Source organism: Crinia signifera, chromosome 11, assembly GCF_055691185.1.
Source record: "Crinia signifera chromosome 11, ASM5569118v1, whole genome shotgun sequence".
NCBI classification, from domain to species: Eukaryota; Metazoa; Chordata; class Amphibia; order Anura; family Myobatrachidae; genus Crinia; species Crinia signifera.
This window is the reverse complement of record NC_139227.1, coordinates 98,995,602-99,013,731: the sequence shown is the minus strand read 5'-3', so window position 1 is coordinate 99,013,731 and position 18,130 is coordinate 98,995,602. Positions and strand designations below refer to the sequence as shown.

Genomic DNA, 18,130 nt, shown 5'->3' with positions numbered 1-18,130 from the left:
CCCTGCTCAGGTTGTGTTATACAGTGTCATGCATTGTACGCGCCTGCTCAGGTTGTGTTATACAGTGTCACGCATTGTACGCGCCTGCTCAGGTTGTGTTATACAGTGTCACGCATTGTACGCACCTGCTCAGGTTGTGTTATACAGTGTCACGCATTGTACGCGCCTGCTCAGGTTGTGTTATACAGTGTCACGCATTGTACGCGCCTGCTCAGGTTGTGTTATACAGTGACACGCATTGTACGCGCCTGCTCAGGTTGTGTTATACAGTGTCATGCATTGTACGCGCCTGCTCAGGTTGTGTTATACAGTGACATGCATTGTACGCGCCTGCTCAGGTTGTGTTATACAGTGTCATGCATTGTACGCGCCTGCTCAGGTTGTGTTATACAGTGTCATGCATTGTACGCGCCTGCTCAGGTTGTGTTATACAGTGTCATGCATTGTACGCGCCTGCTCAGGTTGTGTTATACAGTGTCATGCATTGTACGCGCCTGCTCAGGTTGTGTTATACAGTGTCATGCATTGTACGCGCCTGCTCAGGCTGTGTTATACAGTGTCATGCATTGTACGCGCCTGCTCAGGCTGTGTTATACAGTGTCATGCATTGTACGCGCCTGCTCAGGCTGTGTTATACAGTGTCATGCATTGTACGCGCCTGCTCAGGTTGTGTTATACAGTGTCATGCATTGTACGCGCCTGCTTAGGTTGTGTTATACAGTGTCATGTGTCATGCATTGTACGTGCCTGCTCAGGTTGTGTTATACAGTGTCATGCATTGTACGCGCCTGCTCAGGTTGTGTTATACAGTGTCATGCATTGTACGCACCTGCTCAGGTTGTGTTATACAGTGTCATGCATTGTACGCGCCTGTTCAGGTTGTGTTATACAGTGTCATGCATTAAATGGCCCACAGAGGCCAAATAGGCACCCTGAAGTGTGAAATGGCCCCCACAATTGTTAACGCCACCCCACGATCAACGTGAACCCGAAGCGTGGCGAGCGCAGCGAGCCCGCGAGGGGCGGCGGTACGCGTCTTACGACCTTTTCATACCCCCACTATCCACGTCGGCGTGGAGTTGAGAATAGAATAGTGTGGCGAGCGCAGCGAGCCACCGAGCCTGAAGCGTGGCGAGCGCAGCGAGCCCCGCGAGGGGACGCGGATACCTGTGAAGCCCGCGAAGGGACGCGTTTACCTGTGAAGGTATCCGCGTCCCCTCGCGGGGCTCGCTGCGCTCGCCACGCTTCGGGCTCGGTGGCTCGCTGCGCTCGCTACACTATTCTATTCTCAACTCCACGCCGACGTGGATAGTGGGGGTATGAAAAGGTCGTAGGACGCGTACGACAAACATGAACCAGTACGAGTAGATCTCCGCTTGGCCTTTCATATTTTCCGGCATATAAGGGGAAATTTACTAAAGGAAATTTGTAAAAAATAGGTGTATTTGTATCCAGAAATTCACTTATTTTTGACATTTACTATCCCGAAAATACGGCAATTCGTATTTGTATTGATAGCACATCAATACGACTACGAATTGGCGTATTTTCGGGATAGTAAATGTCAAAAATAAGTGTTTTTCTGGATACAAATACACCTATTTTTTACAAATTTCCTTTAGTAAATTTCCCCCTATATCCTGGAAAATATGAAAGGCTAAGCGGAGATCTACTCGTACTGGTTCATGTTTGTCGTACTCTACTTCCCCTGGTGTGCTGTACTGCCCCAGTCTACGGCGCACATTTGCCGCCCCCCCAGCATTGTTCTAGGTGCACAGTTGCTTGCTCTTTTGCTTTGCCCCCAGCCTGGAATAAGCCCCAGAACCGTTGAAGGGTACAGAACCGGAGATGGAGCACGTGGCGCAGGTCATCTGTAGGACATTCCGTGCGCTGGGAAATAGCATTTCTTACCCACAATTGAAAAAAATCTATCAGTAAATGAGGGATGAAATCTGAGGCTCCGGCACAGATGATACAGAAGGAGCGCGCCCTCAGGGTTCTGTACGCGGCGTCCATCTGGCTGTCATTCTGTGATGGAGGAACTGTGACTATTACTGTCACAATACGATGCGCGTGGAGGAAACGACTTTATATTTACACATTAAATCTAGAAAAACTTCCATTTTATTCGGGAAAGAGCGTTCTCCCCCTTCATCGACCCCAAGCTGGTAGATCTGCGAGTTCCCCATTAGTGAATGTACCCTCCTGGCTGTTATGGGGGAAACTAATGGGGTTTGTATGGGAATCTAATCCTATTGTATAATTGGACTCTGGAACTACAGCCATCGCTACCCCATCATCTGTAAGCCTATTTGTGAGATGCGCCAATCCCCATTGCTGGCAAAAATGGTGAAAGGGCTTATTCATACGGACAGTAAGCTGACCGGTGAGGAGATCTGCAGCCAATGGGCCTGATTCAGATCGGAATGCGCAGCTGCAAATCGCACAGCGGCCGATTATCGATGCACTGCACATGCATACAGTTCAGGCCGTCCTGCAATAATCTCTGGCAACTTTTTCAAGGTGATTGGCAGGAAGTAGGTGTCTGGGGGTGAAAACCGACCGTTTAATGGAAGTGCTAAGAAGAACGCAGGTGGAGGAGAATGCAGGGGTGCCTAGGTAAACACTGGGAGTGTCCGGGGAACCCAAGCGCGCCTAGGAAAATGCAGGGAGTGTCCATGGGAATGCAGGGGTGCCTAGGAAAATGCTGGACCATCTAAAGATACTGACAGTGGGCATCTCAGTCCTTGCCCATACAGACGCACGCTTGTACACCAGAGAAGGGCTCTTAGTGGTATTTGCACACAATCGTAGACCCAATACTGTACATAGGCAAGCGCGGGGGGGGGGGGGTTGTTTCCCGGAAACTCCCTCCTCTTGGCAAGTGCCTTAAGTAATGACAACAATAGCACTGGTATATAATATGATCAGTAGAGCTGCCACCACATCTTGCAGTGTAAGGGACAGAGCAGAGCTGCTGCACATGCCCAGTGTACCAGCTTCTTCTACCACATTTACTGTATGTGTGGATCTGAGCCCTCAAACATCGCAATGGACCAGAGAGCAGCTGCCAGGAGGAAGAGACAGGTGCCTTCCCATGAAGTGGAAGATTGTGAGCTTACAAAGTGCAGTATTGGTTCTATTATGTTTGTATATTTATGTATTATATGTTTAACCTTTTCCTGACCACTTATATTATTTAAATGTTTGAAACAGCCTATACTATAGACCTTCTGTACTGTTAAATACGAATACTGTTTTCCATGCAGTATCCGTTCCATACTTATCTACTTTTTGGCTGCCCTCTCCAGGGGCAGGGCTGCCAGGAGTAATAAGGGGTGGGGCAGAGCCATAGGAGGGGCTACTTGTTTGGGGGCATACAGACTAAACACTTCCTTTTAGCCACGCCCTCACAGTGCAATGATGTTATTTCAGGCATTGCACTGTGGTGGGCGGGGCTAAAATGACAGGATTCAAGTCATTTGACCCATGGACCAGCATGCCAAGAGGGGATCTGGGGAGCTGGGCGGCTCTCCGGTAGGGTTGCCCTTCTTTTCCAGGGGGCCGGGAGGGGGACCTGAATTCCGGGGCCCTCCCGGGCCATTCCTTTAGGGTAGGCAAGCCTGATCCAGTGTATAATAAAAAGACCAATATTCAGGGCTGTTACCGCTCCCCCAGACTCCTGTACTTACTCCAATGCGCTGCAGAGTTGGAGATTTTGGATTACATTTGGAAACCCACTTCTAAAAATCCTGCTTTTGCCACTGCAATATCGGCAAAAGACACAGCCGTGGCTGCACCAGCGCCTCAATCATAATCCACATGTTGATTTATACATGGACAACACAAACTTTACTGAAGCTGGAGCGGCACTTTAAAAAGTAGTTCTGATTAATGCCGGCATCTGCGCATAGAGACCCAGATCAGTGCCATCGCTGTACAGTGAGTCTTGTACAGTACAGCACCTGCATATTACCAGACCTCACTCAGTAGAGGGAAACGGTAACACAAAAAGTGACAGCAGAAGCTGAAGTGTGTGTGGGCTGGGAACTTCCTTGGTGTCGTGCCCCCCCCTCCCCCACTCACTATTGTGGGGAATCCCGTTGTCTCATTCCTGTAACTGAGGTAATGAGCGTCTCTAATAAATAAATGCACAAAGAACAAAGTTCCTCCTACTGTAAACAGGTTTGGTTTCAACACCAGAGAGGTTTCCGGCTGTTACTATGACTGACTAGAATAGGTTGCATCGTTATTGCACCATGACCTCTGCGTGTGGTGTCCACAAAGAAGATTGGCGGTAATTTCCCATCTCCCCTCAGGCCTGCGGTTAGTGTCCCTGAGTGGTGGTTTCTCATTTGCACTTAGGAAAAGTGACATGATTGTTCTGCAGCAATTCCACTCCCCACCCAGTACACGTGGTACATAACTGTGACTCCCCCAGAGCAGAACATTGCCGCAGTACACAGCACGGTTGCACCATCCCAGGATTACCGCTGGAAACCATGAATGATGCTTTGTGCACTCACTAGAGCAATTTTTCACTTAAAAACAAAAAATAATAATTTATATCTCTCATCTCTTATTTGTCCCATGTTTATCGGTGGAACAAAAAGCCCAAATTTGGCATGGCATCTCCTGCACATACATGTACAGGGCTGTCACTGGCCCATGGCACCTGCAATTGGCTGGAAGAGTGCGTGAAATTGCCCCCTGCAAACGGTACAGCTGCTGCAAAGATGTTTGCTATTTATCTATATTAATTACTTTGCCTTGTAGCTTCCCTCCTCTCTGAGGCCCGGCATCTTCTGTCCCCCACCACGTCCCTCATTAATACCTATATATTATTGAATTGACCATGAGAGCTCTTTGCTATCCAATTACACTGACATTTATTGCATTTCTAGATGCTGACATACCTGGGATTCACACCCATCACCTGTGGCATTGAAGTCAGACACTCTATTATGAGCTATCTGATCCTGTTCTTCATGAAAAAATTATCAGCATTGCAGCTGAGCAGATCAGTGTAGTGTGTGGTTGTAGTGGATTGGCTGTGGCTGCACACTACATAGATCTGCTCAATTGCAATGCTGATACTTCTTCTTACAAAGTACATGTAGCTTCATATTGTTTGAAATTTCAGTTTTTAAACGTAATTAAATCACTCAATGAGTAGTGTGCGATACAGAAATGCAACAAGTTATTGGTTTGAATCCTGGGTATGGCATTATATTGAAATGTGTTATTTAATAAAGGGTTTTGTAACTGAATAACAGAGAGTTCTGAAGTTAAGTGCATGTATGTGGTATAAAGATATCATGTGTGCAAATGCGTCACCCATTCTTTGCTGCATTTTTTTTTTTATCCCAGCTGCCAACTGGCTAAAGCAGCCAATCACAGTTAAGAATGGCATAGTGCTGCATCATTGCAAGGATCAGCATGATTGGTTGCAAGAGACATCCGTTGAAGTTTGGGCATTTTGTATAAAGTGTTGCCATCGCCCTTGGCGTCTCATGCCAAGATGTCATTGGCTTTATTTGCTGGATGAATCACAGCTCTGACGTACCCCGATGTAACACAGAGGCAGCCACTAACAATGGCTCTTCCTTCTTGCAAGAACAGACCTTCGCTTCCTAGGCCTGGTGCCAGCTGGACCGTAAACCCTCCAGTTGAAGAATGTGGTTTTGGAAGAACATACATGAAATGTGAACACTGTGCAATAATCACCAGAGTTACTGGCACTCTCCGGCCTTTAACTCTTATAGAACGGGCACGCTTTCCCATGGCTTTTGCTGATGGTGCAAGGCAATGGCCCAAATCCAGGTTTCTGGGACTTTCTAGGGCTTAACTGTACCTGAATCTTTATTTCTGGCGAACACAACTGTGTATTGTGTACTGTACTACAGGGGACCAGAGTAGAGACGGTTCCTGGATGATCAGAAATACATTCTGGGGAGTTGTCCTGGACTTTGGGGGAGTAGATCAGCCTTCCACAGTAAGATGGGCTGTCCGTGAACTTTACGGCGCAATTTTCATTTAAAAGGATGTGTACCTTTAAGAACAGGAGTAAAGATAACAAGTGACTGCGGCAAAAAGAAGTCGCTGTCACTTTAAGAGGCGTAGTCTTGCCAGGACCAATAATCAGTCACTATGGTGATAATAATATATACATTTATTAAAATAATTAATTTTTGTAAATACATAATATAGAAGTGCACTTCATAACAATAGAAAAAGACACACAAGACTGACAACGTAACATACACTACTGGCAATATATTGAATATATGACGCTTAGTAGTGGCTCAGGTTTATAGAGGCTCTTGAATTGAACAACAAAGTTCCTTTTTGAGGCAATGAATATATTTCAATATAGTTACTAGTCCGGCATATTGGGCCTTATTCTGCTCTGTGCGGACGGAGCCGAATATGCGGCCAGGACCGTGCGTCCTAAACCCCGCCTTTCGTATGGATCGCTCACTCCGTCCGAATGCGGTAAGAAGCTGTCCGAACGGACCGCAAGTGTATTTCTCATGAATACACCTCCTCCATCTCAGGGAACCTCCCCCATCATTCGATGGTCGCAGACCATCGAATGCAGGACCGAGTGGTCAGGCAGCTCCCGCAACCTCAGACCACACGGGCATTTCTCCGTGCAAAAGCAGGGATCTGGGCGGGCAGCTGACATCCGGCAATGTCATATGTCTGCCCCCTACACGTGCGTCATGGCCGCATTACCATACGTACGCCCAGCGTTTTCATGGGAAAGCCCATGAAACGCGGGGTGTAAACATATGGTAATGAGCCCAAACAGCCCTTCACGCCCCTCTCCACCCCCTGTTCGTAGTGTACACATTTCATGCGGAATTTGGATGTGCGTCCCGTTCGCACATGCGCAGAGACGCCTCTGCACATGCGCAGACACAAAACATCGGCGGACCGACCGCACGCGGACTATACCGCACCAGCCAGAATAAGGGCCATTGTTCTTATGTCCCCCCGCACGGTGAGCACAGGCCCGATGCGTCCGTTATTCTCCCTCTATGTTCACTGACATAGCAAAGTATGAACAAGTCGGTTAAAGGGAAAAAAAATCATCAACCACATTCCCGTTGACCTTTTCCTTGCATCGATCTTCTGTTAGTGTCAATCATCATCTTACCTTGTGAAACCCCCAATAACAGGCATCTGTGAATGTTGTTTCTCCCGTTTGTCAAGACTGACTTTTATTTCTGACAGAGATGGCCGAATGTGGGGCGGTCGCTGACATCATGTGATGCCAGCCACCTGCCCCACGCAGACATCAACATGTCTGCATTCCCAGGGGAACGCCCACCATTTTATGGGAATGCCCATAAAATCCTGGCCATTCCTCTGCCCCAGCCCCATCCCCCTGCTCGCACCCTTTCCTCCCTCAATACAGCAAACGCCTCAGCGAGTGTGGTACTCGCTGAAGGCCTTTCCACCATAGGAAACAAGACCAAATTCCGCACCATCTGAATCAGGCCCAATGTGCATTGTGGCACTGTTCAAGCCACCTCTGGTGGGACTGTGTAACTACAGCCTATCTCCTGTATGTGTTCTATGTGCGGTCTCACCTGTCACATAATTAGACCATTGGTACTCTGCCTTTGTGTCAGGCTGCCCACCTGCAATGACTCTCCTCATTAAGGGAGCTGTCCTTTCTAGATGTTTTGATTGGGTATTGTTTCCTTTATAACCCAGCCTGCTCTAGTCTCCATGCTGGTTATACTCAGTCCAAACCTGACTGTACAGATCCTGACTAGCTTGTGAAACCCTGACAAACACTGAATAATCCTGTCATGCCTGCATACCTTAAACTATTATGAGCTTGCTGTGGCCCTGCAAGTGTCTGTTCCCAGATGTTCCAGTCTATTCTGACTCTGCTTAGAGCTTCTGCTTATGTACCTGTGTTTGCACCCATTTGTCTGTCTGTAACCAGAACTGCTCCTCAGTCTGGTCCTGCTGTATGTCTTTCTGTGTCACTAGTAGTGTCTATTCTGCTATGTTACATATGTACCGTCTGTGTCGCTACTAGCACCTATTCCGCAAGCGGAGCCTGTCTGTCTGCCTGTTTGTTTTACAGTACTGTGCTGCTATTAGCGGTCACTTCCATATACCAGCCTTGCTTGTCTCTACGCCCATAGCCAGCACTGCTCCGCGGTCCGTTCCTGTATTTCTGTCTGCCTGTATTATATTTGGACTCTACCAGGGACTGCACCGATATCACCTCAGCCATTTCGGTTCAGTGTCCAGTCCCATCTCCAGTACTGTGGTGCTAGTGATGCTGCTGCTGTGGTCCCACACAGTAGTGTGCTAAAGTGTCTTATTTATCCTGTATGTCTGGTCCTTTCTCCTGTGTTCCAGCCTAACTCCAGTCCTGTATTTGCCTTGCCCAGCCTCCTGTAGCAGCCTTGTCCAAATTAAGGGTGGCACCCCAGTACCTGGTGGACCTAATTTGCTGGGGAAAAGTAGCTGTTATAAGTGAATCCTTAGCTTTTAGGAGGTTATAAGGACTGCTGGTCAAGAGCTACAGTGCCAGCTATGCCACCTGGTGGCAACCCTAACGGTCACCAAACTCCCCTATACAGTATATGATTATGAAACAAATTTTATACATTCAATTTGTTGGACCAAAGCAAGAAAAAAAACACAGTGGCAAATAGCTTTATATACCAACATTTATTGATATGTACAGAGGTACAACACTTAGCAAAGTATATTATATTTATATTGTCATGTATAAAGAATTTCCAGTTTTATACATAAGTTACAGAACATGATGTAACACGGTTTGAGAGCATCAGAGCAACTTTCTATAAACCTGAAAGGCAGAAGGTAACTCACGGTAACAGCGCACACCACAAAGGGGAGGTCCTATATGTCAGCGTGGGAAACACAGGGGGGGCGGGGCTGGAGGGTCATACGTATTAGCTATCCAATTACATTGCACACACTGAAGCATTTTTAGTTTAATAAAAATAAAAAAACACAGGAAAACATCTTTAATATACTTCAAGCATTTTTTTTAAACAAATACAATTCAATTCCAACTCCATTTTGGCCACTGAATATCACATTAATTACCACCTATGAGTTGTACTTTGATTACCTTTAGAAGAAGACTTGGCCTAGACTGACCAGCAAGAGTTGTAGGATTTGACACCCCATTTTATAATCTTAATTTGATTTAGTATAATTATATATCTGGGAACACGGAGGTCATGGTGGATTATAACTGGACTGGTGATGCCCAGGCCCATCGGAGCCAGACTGTATATGGGGGGAGAGTGGCCAGTAGCCTCTTATGCGGCTCTAAGATCGATGGGCCCAATCTCAATATTTCCCATGGTACCTACTGCATACCCAGCCTACACAAATCTATTGGTGGTGCTAATCAATAATCAGCCAATGAAATCACTGGGAACTACTGAGGCATCTCTACATAAAGAAATATATGGGTACAATTATCTCTAAGGTGACCGTTGTATTTGGCTGGACTGCGAGAGTGCATGGTTCCTCGCTGCTTACACTCATCAGCGTACCAAGAGCAAACTGGATTTTCCAACAAGATTTTGGTCATGGGCAACCTGAAAGCCCACATTGTCCATCTTAGCTCTGGAAATAGGCATCCTCTGTGCCACCTAAAGCACTCAATATTATCTTGCCCAGGTTTTACTGTTTATCTGTAATCTAAAACATTTACCCAAATTATAATTTTTTTTTAGCAAAGCTTTTTTGTCACCCCAGCAATCCTGCGCTGATAGATCTGCTGCTGCCGGTGACTTTACCCTCCCAGTGCAGACTCAGCAGAAAATCCGCAGGATGCTACATGTATGACCACCTGTGTCCCCCTCACATGTGGGAATACGGACAGTTTACACAGGAGCCCAGGGTGTAAGAGGAGGAAGAGTGCGGCTAATTAGCACCGGATCATTTAAAAAAAAAAAAATATTCAATTACATTTTTCAAAAAGTTGTGTCTATATGTTTGAGGTGGGATTAATTCTGTGAGGGTATACATTATTTTAACAACAAATGGAGTTTCAATGTGTCAACCCCAGCTTACAATTAACATCAGGAAATTCGGGACAGGTCCTGACCTTAAAAAAACAAAAAAAGACCAGCCTGCCAAAAATTTCATGTAACCCATTCTAGGCCAGTGGAATATGACACTCTCCTAGGAGGGAAAAAGTTAACGACAATAATCATATCAACATTATAAATGACCAACATGTGTGCTACTGTACATTTACTAACCATACCTGTCTACATGCCGACTTACATCATCACACTTCTACCTAGAGTCTAATCACTTTTTTATAACATCTAAATCACTAAGCCACTAATTAGCAAAAGCAATAGAGAAAAACATTCCATTATACGGCCATTGTACGTCATAACCCGGAGTTGTCACTCGTTAGTTATGGAACATCACTGCTTACAGAACCGTGAAACACCTTCAGATATATTTACAACACACTAGCTGTATATATATATGTATATAAATATATATATATACACACAATAAAACATGAGGTGATAGAACAGGGTCAATGTCTGGACTCAGCGTACAAAATAAGAAATGGGAGCCGTTTCCAAACATCTTTCGTCTGTTTATTTTTTTTAATCTTAGAATAAAAGAACGACACAATTTGAAACATTTCTACCGCATCGTTTAAACACGTCTATAATGCACCGTTTCACCTACGCTACACGTTGATGCCTACCGTTAATCTAATGAAAGTGCAAGAGGCACTTGTTCTGCATGCTGGCACAAAGTGTAAAAAATAAATTGGATTTATAAGACATGAAAAAAACCACACGCCTACATCTAGCAATAATTAACAGGACAAACTAGTGTCATTTCCCCCAGCAGAACAAATGAAATGCTAAGAAAATCTGGATCCACAATGCATGAGAATGAGGTTGCTCAGTAGACACAAATGTATCATCTTCGTCATCATCCTCATCATCATCATCATGTTGATTCTATAGAACAGTGATAAGTCCAGGGGCGTAACTAGAGCTGGGGTGACATTTCTAAGGGCCCAGAGGCTTAAGGTGCCCATCTCCCCTGTGCCCAGCACACAAGCTCAAAACACAGGATGAAGACCGGCCGCCAGTTACAGGGTATTAGGGATGGCCATTGACCAAAATCATCAATGGTCTAGACTATGACCAATGTTGAATACTTTTGCCATAGATGTGGGAGAACGGTGGGAATTTTCCACCACCAATGATAGACAAGCAACATTTTTTTCCATGGTGGATAGCTACACCCCTCAATGCACCCATGAAGATCTGCCCCCAGGTTCTCATTGGCCAGCAATCGAATAAATTGTAAAACAGGGGTGACCATTGGTGGGTGAAACCAACAATAGTTCCCTTGTACATGCATGGTTTTACCCATAAGTGGTACCATCAGTGGTGACCATCAATGGCCATCCCTAGTAAGAATGGGAGTGGAGTGATGGTGGGTAAGTGGAGCGGGGGGGGGGGGGGGTAGTACCGGACAGGGAAGAAAGTAGAGAGAAGAAGGCGAGTCAGTGGTCATGTCATATTATTGGTAATAGTGTGTCAATGTGAACTTGGGGCACTGTGGGAAATGATGTGAACTGGGGTCATTACTGTGCAGATTAAAACGATCAGCCGCTGCGGCGATATCTGCGTCTCTCTCGACGCAATAGGGGCCCATTCTCAATGTTTCTATGTGGCCCAGAAAGTTCTAGTCACGCCCCTGGAAGGGTGTTAATATTATCCCTCCAATCAATCAAGAAGTACTGTTCCCTTCAAATGTCTTACAGCTATTTGTCTGTGGCTGGGGACTTGTCACAGGAAAGTCTGTACCATGAGGCTCAATGATCAGGGTGTTTGAGGTAGTGGCGTCTGATATGTCTGTGGTCGAGCCTTGCCAAGCAGCATCACAGGCAATTACTGTAACTCAATCCGACTTAATACATCCAGCGTAAACTATACAAGATCGTGCTTAAAGGGAAATGATCTGGAATATTATTATATGCCGTTCAAATGAAGTATAAACTTTCATCTAAAAACAAATAACATAAGTAACGCATATTTTGGCTTGAACGTTCTCACGCGCTGAACATGCTGTTGCTATCGATATCTATGAAGCGGTTTAAGCAGAACCATAATACGCTACGCAGTATGTTTGGAAAGCGTAAGGAGGAGATTTATGGGAGATTGGGTATGACTGAAAAAATATACTCGTTCTAGCGAATTAAACGGCAGCTTTGGCAAAATATTTACAAAATTAATTTTACGATTTTTATAGAACGGAATGTTGGGGAATTATAATCATCAAAAACGTGCTGCTTATTCCGCCGAAGAAGGTTTTACTCAATAAGGAATGTATCTACCGGCCTCTGCCCCCCCCCCCCCCCCCCTAACCTGGCACAGTGCCGGGGCGTTTATAGAGCGGCGAAAACCATTGGTCCCATTAATAATATATTTGGTCCATTATTGTAAAAGGTAAAGTCAGAAAAATTGTAAACTATATGACACGATATATGGTATTATCTGACAGCTTGTATCGTATCTGTTAACACACAGTCAAGCTTCATAATGCATCGTCATGTTATCGTGGGCGGTGTCGCCTGGAAGCGTTATGGATTTTAGTGAATTGTGAAAACCTTCTAAATGCCCCATTAAGTATTCTGTCAGCAAAAATGTATTTAATCCTGCGCTATAATCTAGATCTTGGCAGTGATATCATTAATAATTATGTATAATTACTGTAGCATGTGCTGTAGGTTACATAGAAATTTGTGCTTTATTAATTTGTGCTTTAATTAGTAGTCTGTTTAGGACTATTTGGACAATATATTACACAGTTCAGTGTAGGAACTTGGCAGAACAGTACACCGCAGGTCGGCAAGCCGTGGCTCGCTACTGTGGAACTGTAAATCCCAGCATGCTGGGCTTTGTAGTTTAACAACAACCCGAGAGCCACTGGTTCTGCCCTATGTATGTAATAAAACTCAAACTGGTAAAATTATAATAGTGTCCGTAAAAGCAGGGCCTCTAACACCTTGTACATAGATGTGGGGAGTGTAACGTGTTGCGGGTGATTTCACACCGTACAATCACCCCGGATCTCTATATACAGCATCACTAATGCCTGTGCTGCCATGGGGACTCAGGTGCTGATCTGGTTGTCATAGTAACTGTCTCCAGGGTACCGCTAGGCCTAATCCGTATTACCCTGCAGGCACCAGGAGACATTTCTGTGCTGCACAGGTTTGGTTGTCATGGCAACTGTCTCCAGGGTACCACTAGGCCTAATCCATATCACTGAGTCTGTGCTATAGGGGTCCTGCATACTCAAAAATCTTTAAAGGAGACCCCACTTAAAATTGTGCTTTTGATCGCCATAGTAGATATGATTAATAAAACACCTGGAGAAACCACCTGCTCGGTGTAAACATTACTTTATCCTGCAATAATGCATTTAGTAGCCATTACTGTACTATTACTATGCATTTAAAAGAAATGCCTTCTAAAGCCAGGATTATGAAGTTCCAGCCCTGGCTTTGCCATTAAAAAATTTGTATTGCACGTATATTGGACGGTATACAATTATTATTTTATACAGATTGTATATAGTCAAGGCTGAAGCACACAGAAAATGGGGAAGGGGAGGGGGGATGTATTTAACTCCAGGACTGTGCATTGTCATTATTTTAACTTGTTTATAGCAATAATATATAAACTCTGAAATATAATTTCAATCATCTAATTAAATGTGCTTTAATAACCATCTGTAGTCTGCCCTGTGCGTTGTCAGTAAACTCAAAACATTTCTTTGTTTTGATTCGGAGAAAATGATACTAACGTTACCCTAAAAAATAAAATAAAATAAAAAACATGGTCATTTTTATAGTATGAAAAGTAAACGTCTTCACAAGACGCAAACAGATTAAAAAAAAAATAAAATAGGCAAATTTAACAAAAAACACACAAAAACAGAAAAAAAAATTTCATTAGAAAAACAAACAAACAACAAAAAAGTATCGGCGCTATGTAACAAACTATGGCTGAGAGCGTAAAAGCCTATAAATACCTATAAAAGCAAAAAATATATTCTCGATAATTCTCCGTTGCTGACAGAATGCCCTTACTGTGCCAGGCCCACAGCAAGAAGACTGGAATGTAGATTGTGATTCTATAACACATATAAGATCATAGATGATGCAAATTCAACCGCCCAGTCATATACACTGGGCACACGTACTGGTTACGGAGTAATAAAAGTGATGTAATACCATAGATACGGACGGAATGTAGATCCTGACACGGGACCAGCAATTGAACGGAATGTAATGAACACTGTTGCGCAGACAGTACCCTTCCAATGCTGCACCTTTTGTACCTGAGTCCTTATGATGAGTAGTCATCTCATTCATACATTCTCAACACCACTAGACCAAATCAAGTCATTGGTCCGGTTTCCCCCATTTTGCATATTGCGAAACATGGATGTCCCAAAGGTTTTCTGTGCTGTAAATGTTAAGGGTTGTGCTGGGTAAATGGGTTATGAGTAGTCATACTGTACGCTAAACACTCTTCACGACAACAGGCTGCGGTGGCGGTGGTGTTCCTGAACTTCTACGCTTCCTGCTTCTCTTCCACGACAGCGTTGAAGTCTGCCGATTTGCTGTTGTTTGCCAGCGTTACCTGAAAATGATCACGGTTATCGTCTAGCTTACAGAGAAAACAGTATCAACCCCTCAGATAGTTGAGGTACGACTGTGGAACTACAGTAAGTAACTAAAAGCTAGTGTACAAAGAGCACTTGTGGCCTATCCACAGCGGAGGCAGCCATTTTGTGGGTTTATATTCATGAGAACACCATAATCATGAGCTAGTACCTCACGGATATTGACCCTTGCTCATTATTATTGACCATTCCTAGCAACTATTGGCCACTACTATCAAATATTGGCCATTCCTTGTGAATATTGGCTATTCCTCAGGAATATAAGCCATACTGTACCTCATGGATTTTTGCTATTCCTCAGGAATATAAGCCATACCTCATGGATTTTGGCCATTCCTTACTTCTGGAAGTATGTTGGCCATAATTCCAGAATATTGACCATTACTAATGAATATTGACTCATTTCCTCATGAGTATTGCTAGTAATGTTCCTCAGAGATGCCTCTTGTTCATGGCAATTAATGCTCATCCATTTTGAGTAAATAAAATGGCTGCCACCGGTGTTGTAGGAGACAGGTGATCTTTAGCATTAAAAGACAACTAAACCTAAAATACAAGCCAAGTAAGAACCAAATCTCTAGTAAATTTTTACTACATTTTCTTAATCAAATCTGATACATTGGGTCCGATTCAGTGGTGTACACAAATCATTGTGTAATTTCTCACTGAGGCGCAATTGCGGAAATATGCAAATGTCCCCTCGAGACATGCGACAGACTGCGCAAACCCTGGCACGCCCACGTTTTGTATATGAATAATACATCAATAGATTCAATCTCTCCGCCACGAACGCAACATTGACTCCTCGAGTGTCCTATGCCTGGCGCACAGCCTCCCTTGTAGCTTTCTGAAAATATGGCCACCAAGACTGCGGCGCTGGGCGAGAAAATACAGCTGCAAACCGAAACACACGCTTGACACACCCTTATTGCCCATAACTCCTCCTCCTTTTGCAAACACTTTAGGTCATCTCTGAGTCTCCACCTTCAAAAGCTCATGGATTGCAGGCGCCAACCTCAAGTCATGGCGATGTCGTACGCAAATGTGTAAGTATCGCACACTTTAGCTGGGTATCCTAGACCTTACGTGTGCGCATGGTAGCAAATAATCACTCAACTGCACAGACATTGTATTCACCTCTGCATCAGACCCAAAAATATTTTGTGTGATAATCGTTTTGAAGGTCACTCCCAGCATCAGATCGTCTGGGTAATTTTTGCTAAAATGGACCTGCAATTGTTTCGCGTTCATGTTAGTTTTAGCAAAAACCATTAATGATGATGAATCATAAACTTCAAACTTGTATTTAGGATTAGCAGCCCCTTAGTTTATGCAATGAGTGTGGCGAAGCGCTCTGCAGTTGGCTTTCTAATCCTTTGTAAATTGAGTAGTTGAAGAATTGTGCATATAGTCAATGGAGAGTTTGAGTATTGTGGGGGTGGAAGTGTACATAGCCTCCGTCCTCGTATCCAAGGTGAATGTTGTTACCTTATTGTGTGCAGGAACCAGTAAGCTTCCTCAGGTACAATACATGTAGAGGGATTCTAGATCCTGTGGCCTTGGGAACTGAAGCAAATGTTTTTGTACTTGACACTAGTGGAGGGACTCTAACGTCAGGGGAAAATGTGCATTGCTACAATAATACCTTATGTAACAAATTGGCCATAGCAATTCATTACAATATTAAGCCATACCTGGAACACCGAACGATTTTTTGAATTTACGAGTTTGGGACTTATCCACAGTGGTCCAGCTGAATGCTGGGAACCAGGGCAGGTGCCCGGGAGATGTGGCTGAGATCGGACGCCCAATAGGACATCTGACTATTATTCTGGCCGGACAAACTTCTGCCTTCATAGGGAAGATTAGCTGTGAGCTGTAAAGCAAGCATATCCAAACTATGGCCCCCCCAGCTGTTTTGAAACTACAACTCCCATCATGCCTTGCCACAGTTTTGCTATTAGGGAATGCTAAAACTATTGCAAGGCATGCTGGGATGTGTGGTTCCACAACAGCTGGAGGGCTGTAGTTTGGACATACCTGCTAAAGTGAACAGTTTATAAGCTAGACAAGTCTAATGAAGTTTCTAAGTCCTGAAAAGCCATTAAGCTTTTCCACCAAATGAATAATTCACTTAAGAACGGGAACTGAGGAGATGAAACAAGGAGCATAAGATAAACAATATATCAGCTTTGAGGCATGGTGGACAAACCTGTGGATTACTGTGAACCAGTGGTTGCCAAACTGTGTGCTGTGGCACCCCAGGCTTTTACAGTGGTGTCCTGAGTTAGTTATCCAGAACCAAATCATTGGCCAAATTTGTCAGCTGTGCACGATGCCGGATGAACTCCAATGGTTTTTGGCAGTAATTTACAAGGCAAAACCATGCCTTGTAAACGATTGCCTCTTTAAAAAACAAATCAAGTTCTGCCGGCATCCCTCACGGCCGCCCAACTCGGACGCTGTTACATCTGGCCCCAAATGATTTAGGGTCAAATGAATCCTCAAAATCAGTACTAGTGGCTGCCAATCAGTGAGTACTGCAACGCTGACCATGTAATGCAAACGGGGGAACTTCTTAGCACGTATAAACATGCATGTGATCATGTATGTAATAAATGCATTGGACGGTACCCTGGATCGGCAGCGCTGGATACAGCAGGCGCAGTGCGGCGCAAAGGAATCAGCATGCTGCATCCACTCCTAAACCCAACTGCAGACTCCCATTGGATAGTTTGACAGGCCTATGACCCCCCCCCCCCCCTTTCCCAGGCACAATGTACCCAAGAAACTGGTGTACCCAGATTTTCCTTGTGTGTATTACAACAAATGAAACGGCATAGAGAGCATGTAGAATGGTAATATGGGAATATTGGGCTGTAACACACTTACTCTGCATCTATTTCCCCCAGCTTTTAACACATAAGGAATTTGTGTAACGCACAAACTGGGGTTCACCAAACTAACCAATAAGATAACTGCCTCCATTTTATGCCCTAGAGAAAAACAGGGAGCAATAATTTAATTGGTTGCTAAAATATGAGACTTCGGAGACTTTTTGCGGGGCACATTTTTCTGCCTACACTGTGAGAGGAGCTAGCAATTCACAAAGGTCATAAAGATCACAGTCTTTGGAAGATGCAAGAAGAGTAATGTACACCATGCAGACAGAAAGCAGGCAAGCAGGCAGCAATCACATGCAGAATCAAACATGCCCAAAGCGGACTCCTTAAGTGAGGGCGACGCAGCCAGCTGGGTCTAGCAAAGTAGATTTTAATGTATTTAAAAAAAAAAAAAAAAAAAAAGCTGCTTCCACGGATTAACCGGATGGTGATAAATCATGTACATTATATAACCAATACAGCTGGGT

General features: G+C 44.5%; 1 protein-coding gene across 1 annotated transcript in view; it reads right to left on the bottom strand.

Moving 5' to 3' along the window:
- Positions 1-8,684: 8,684 nt before the first annotated feature.
- The window catches only part of SLC1A2 (solute carrier family 1 member 2), a 104,219-nt gene continuing 94,773 nt past the window's right edge, over positions 8,685-18,130 (bottom strand). The window contains exon 11 of the mRNA XM_083163879.1: positions 8,685-14,717. Coding sequence (XP_083020005.1) covers positions 14,649-14,717 — 69 coding nt within the window. The 3' untranslated portion in view covers positions 8,685-14,648. The remainder of the gene's footprint in view (positions 14,718-18,130) is intronic.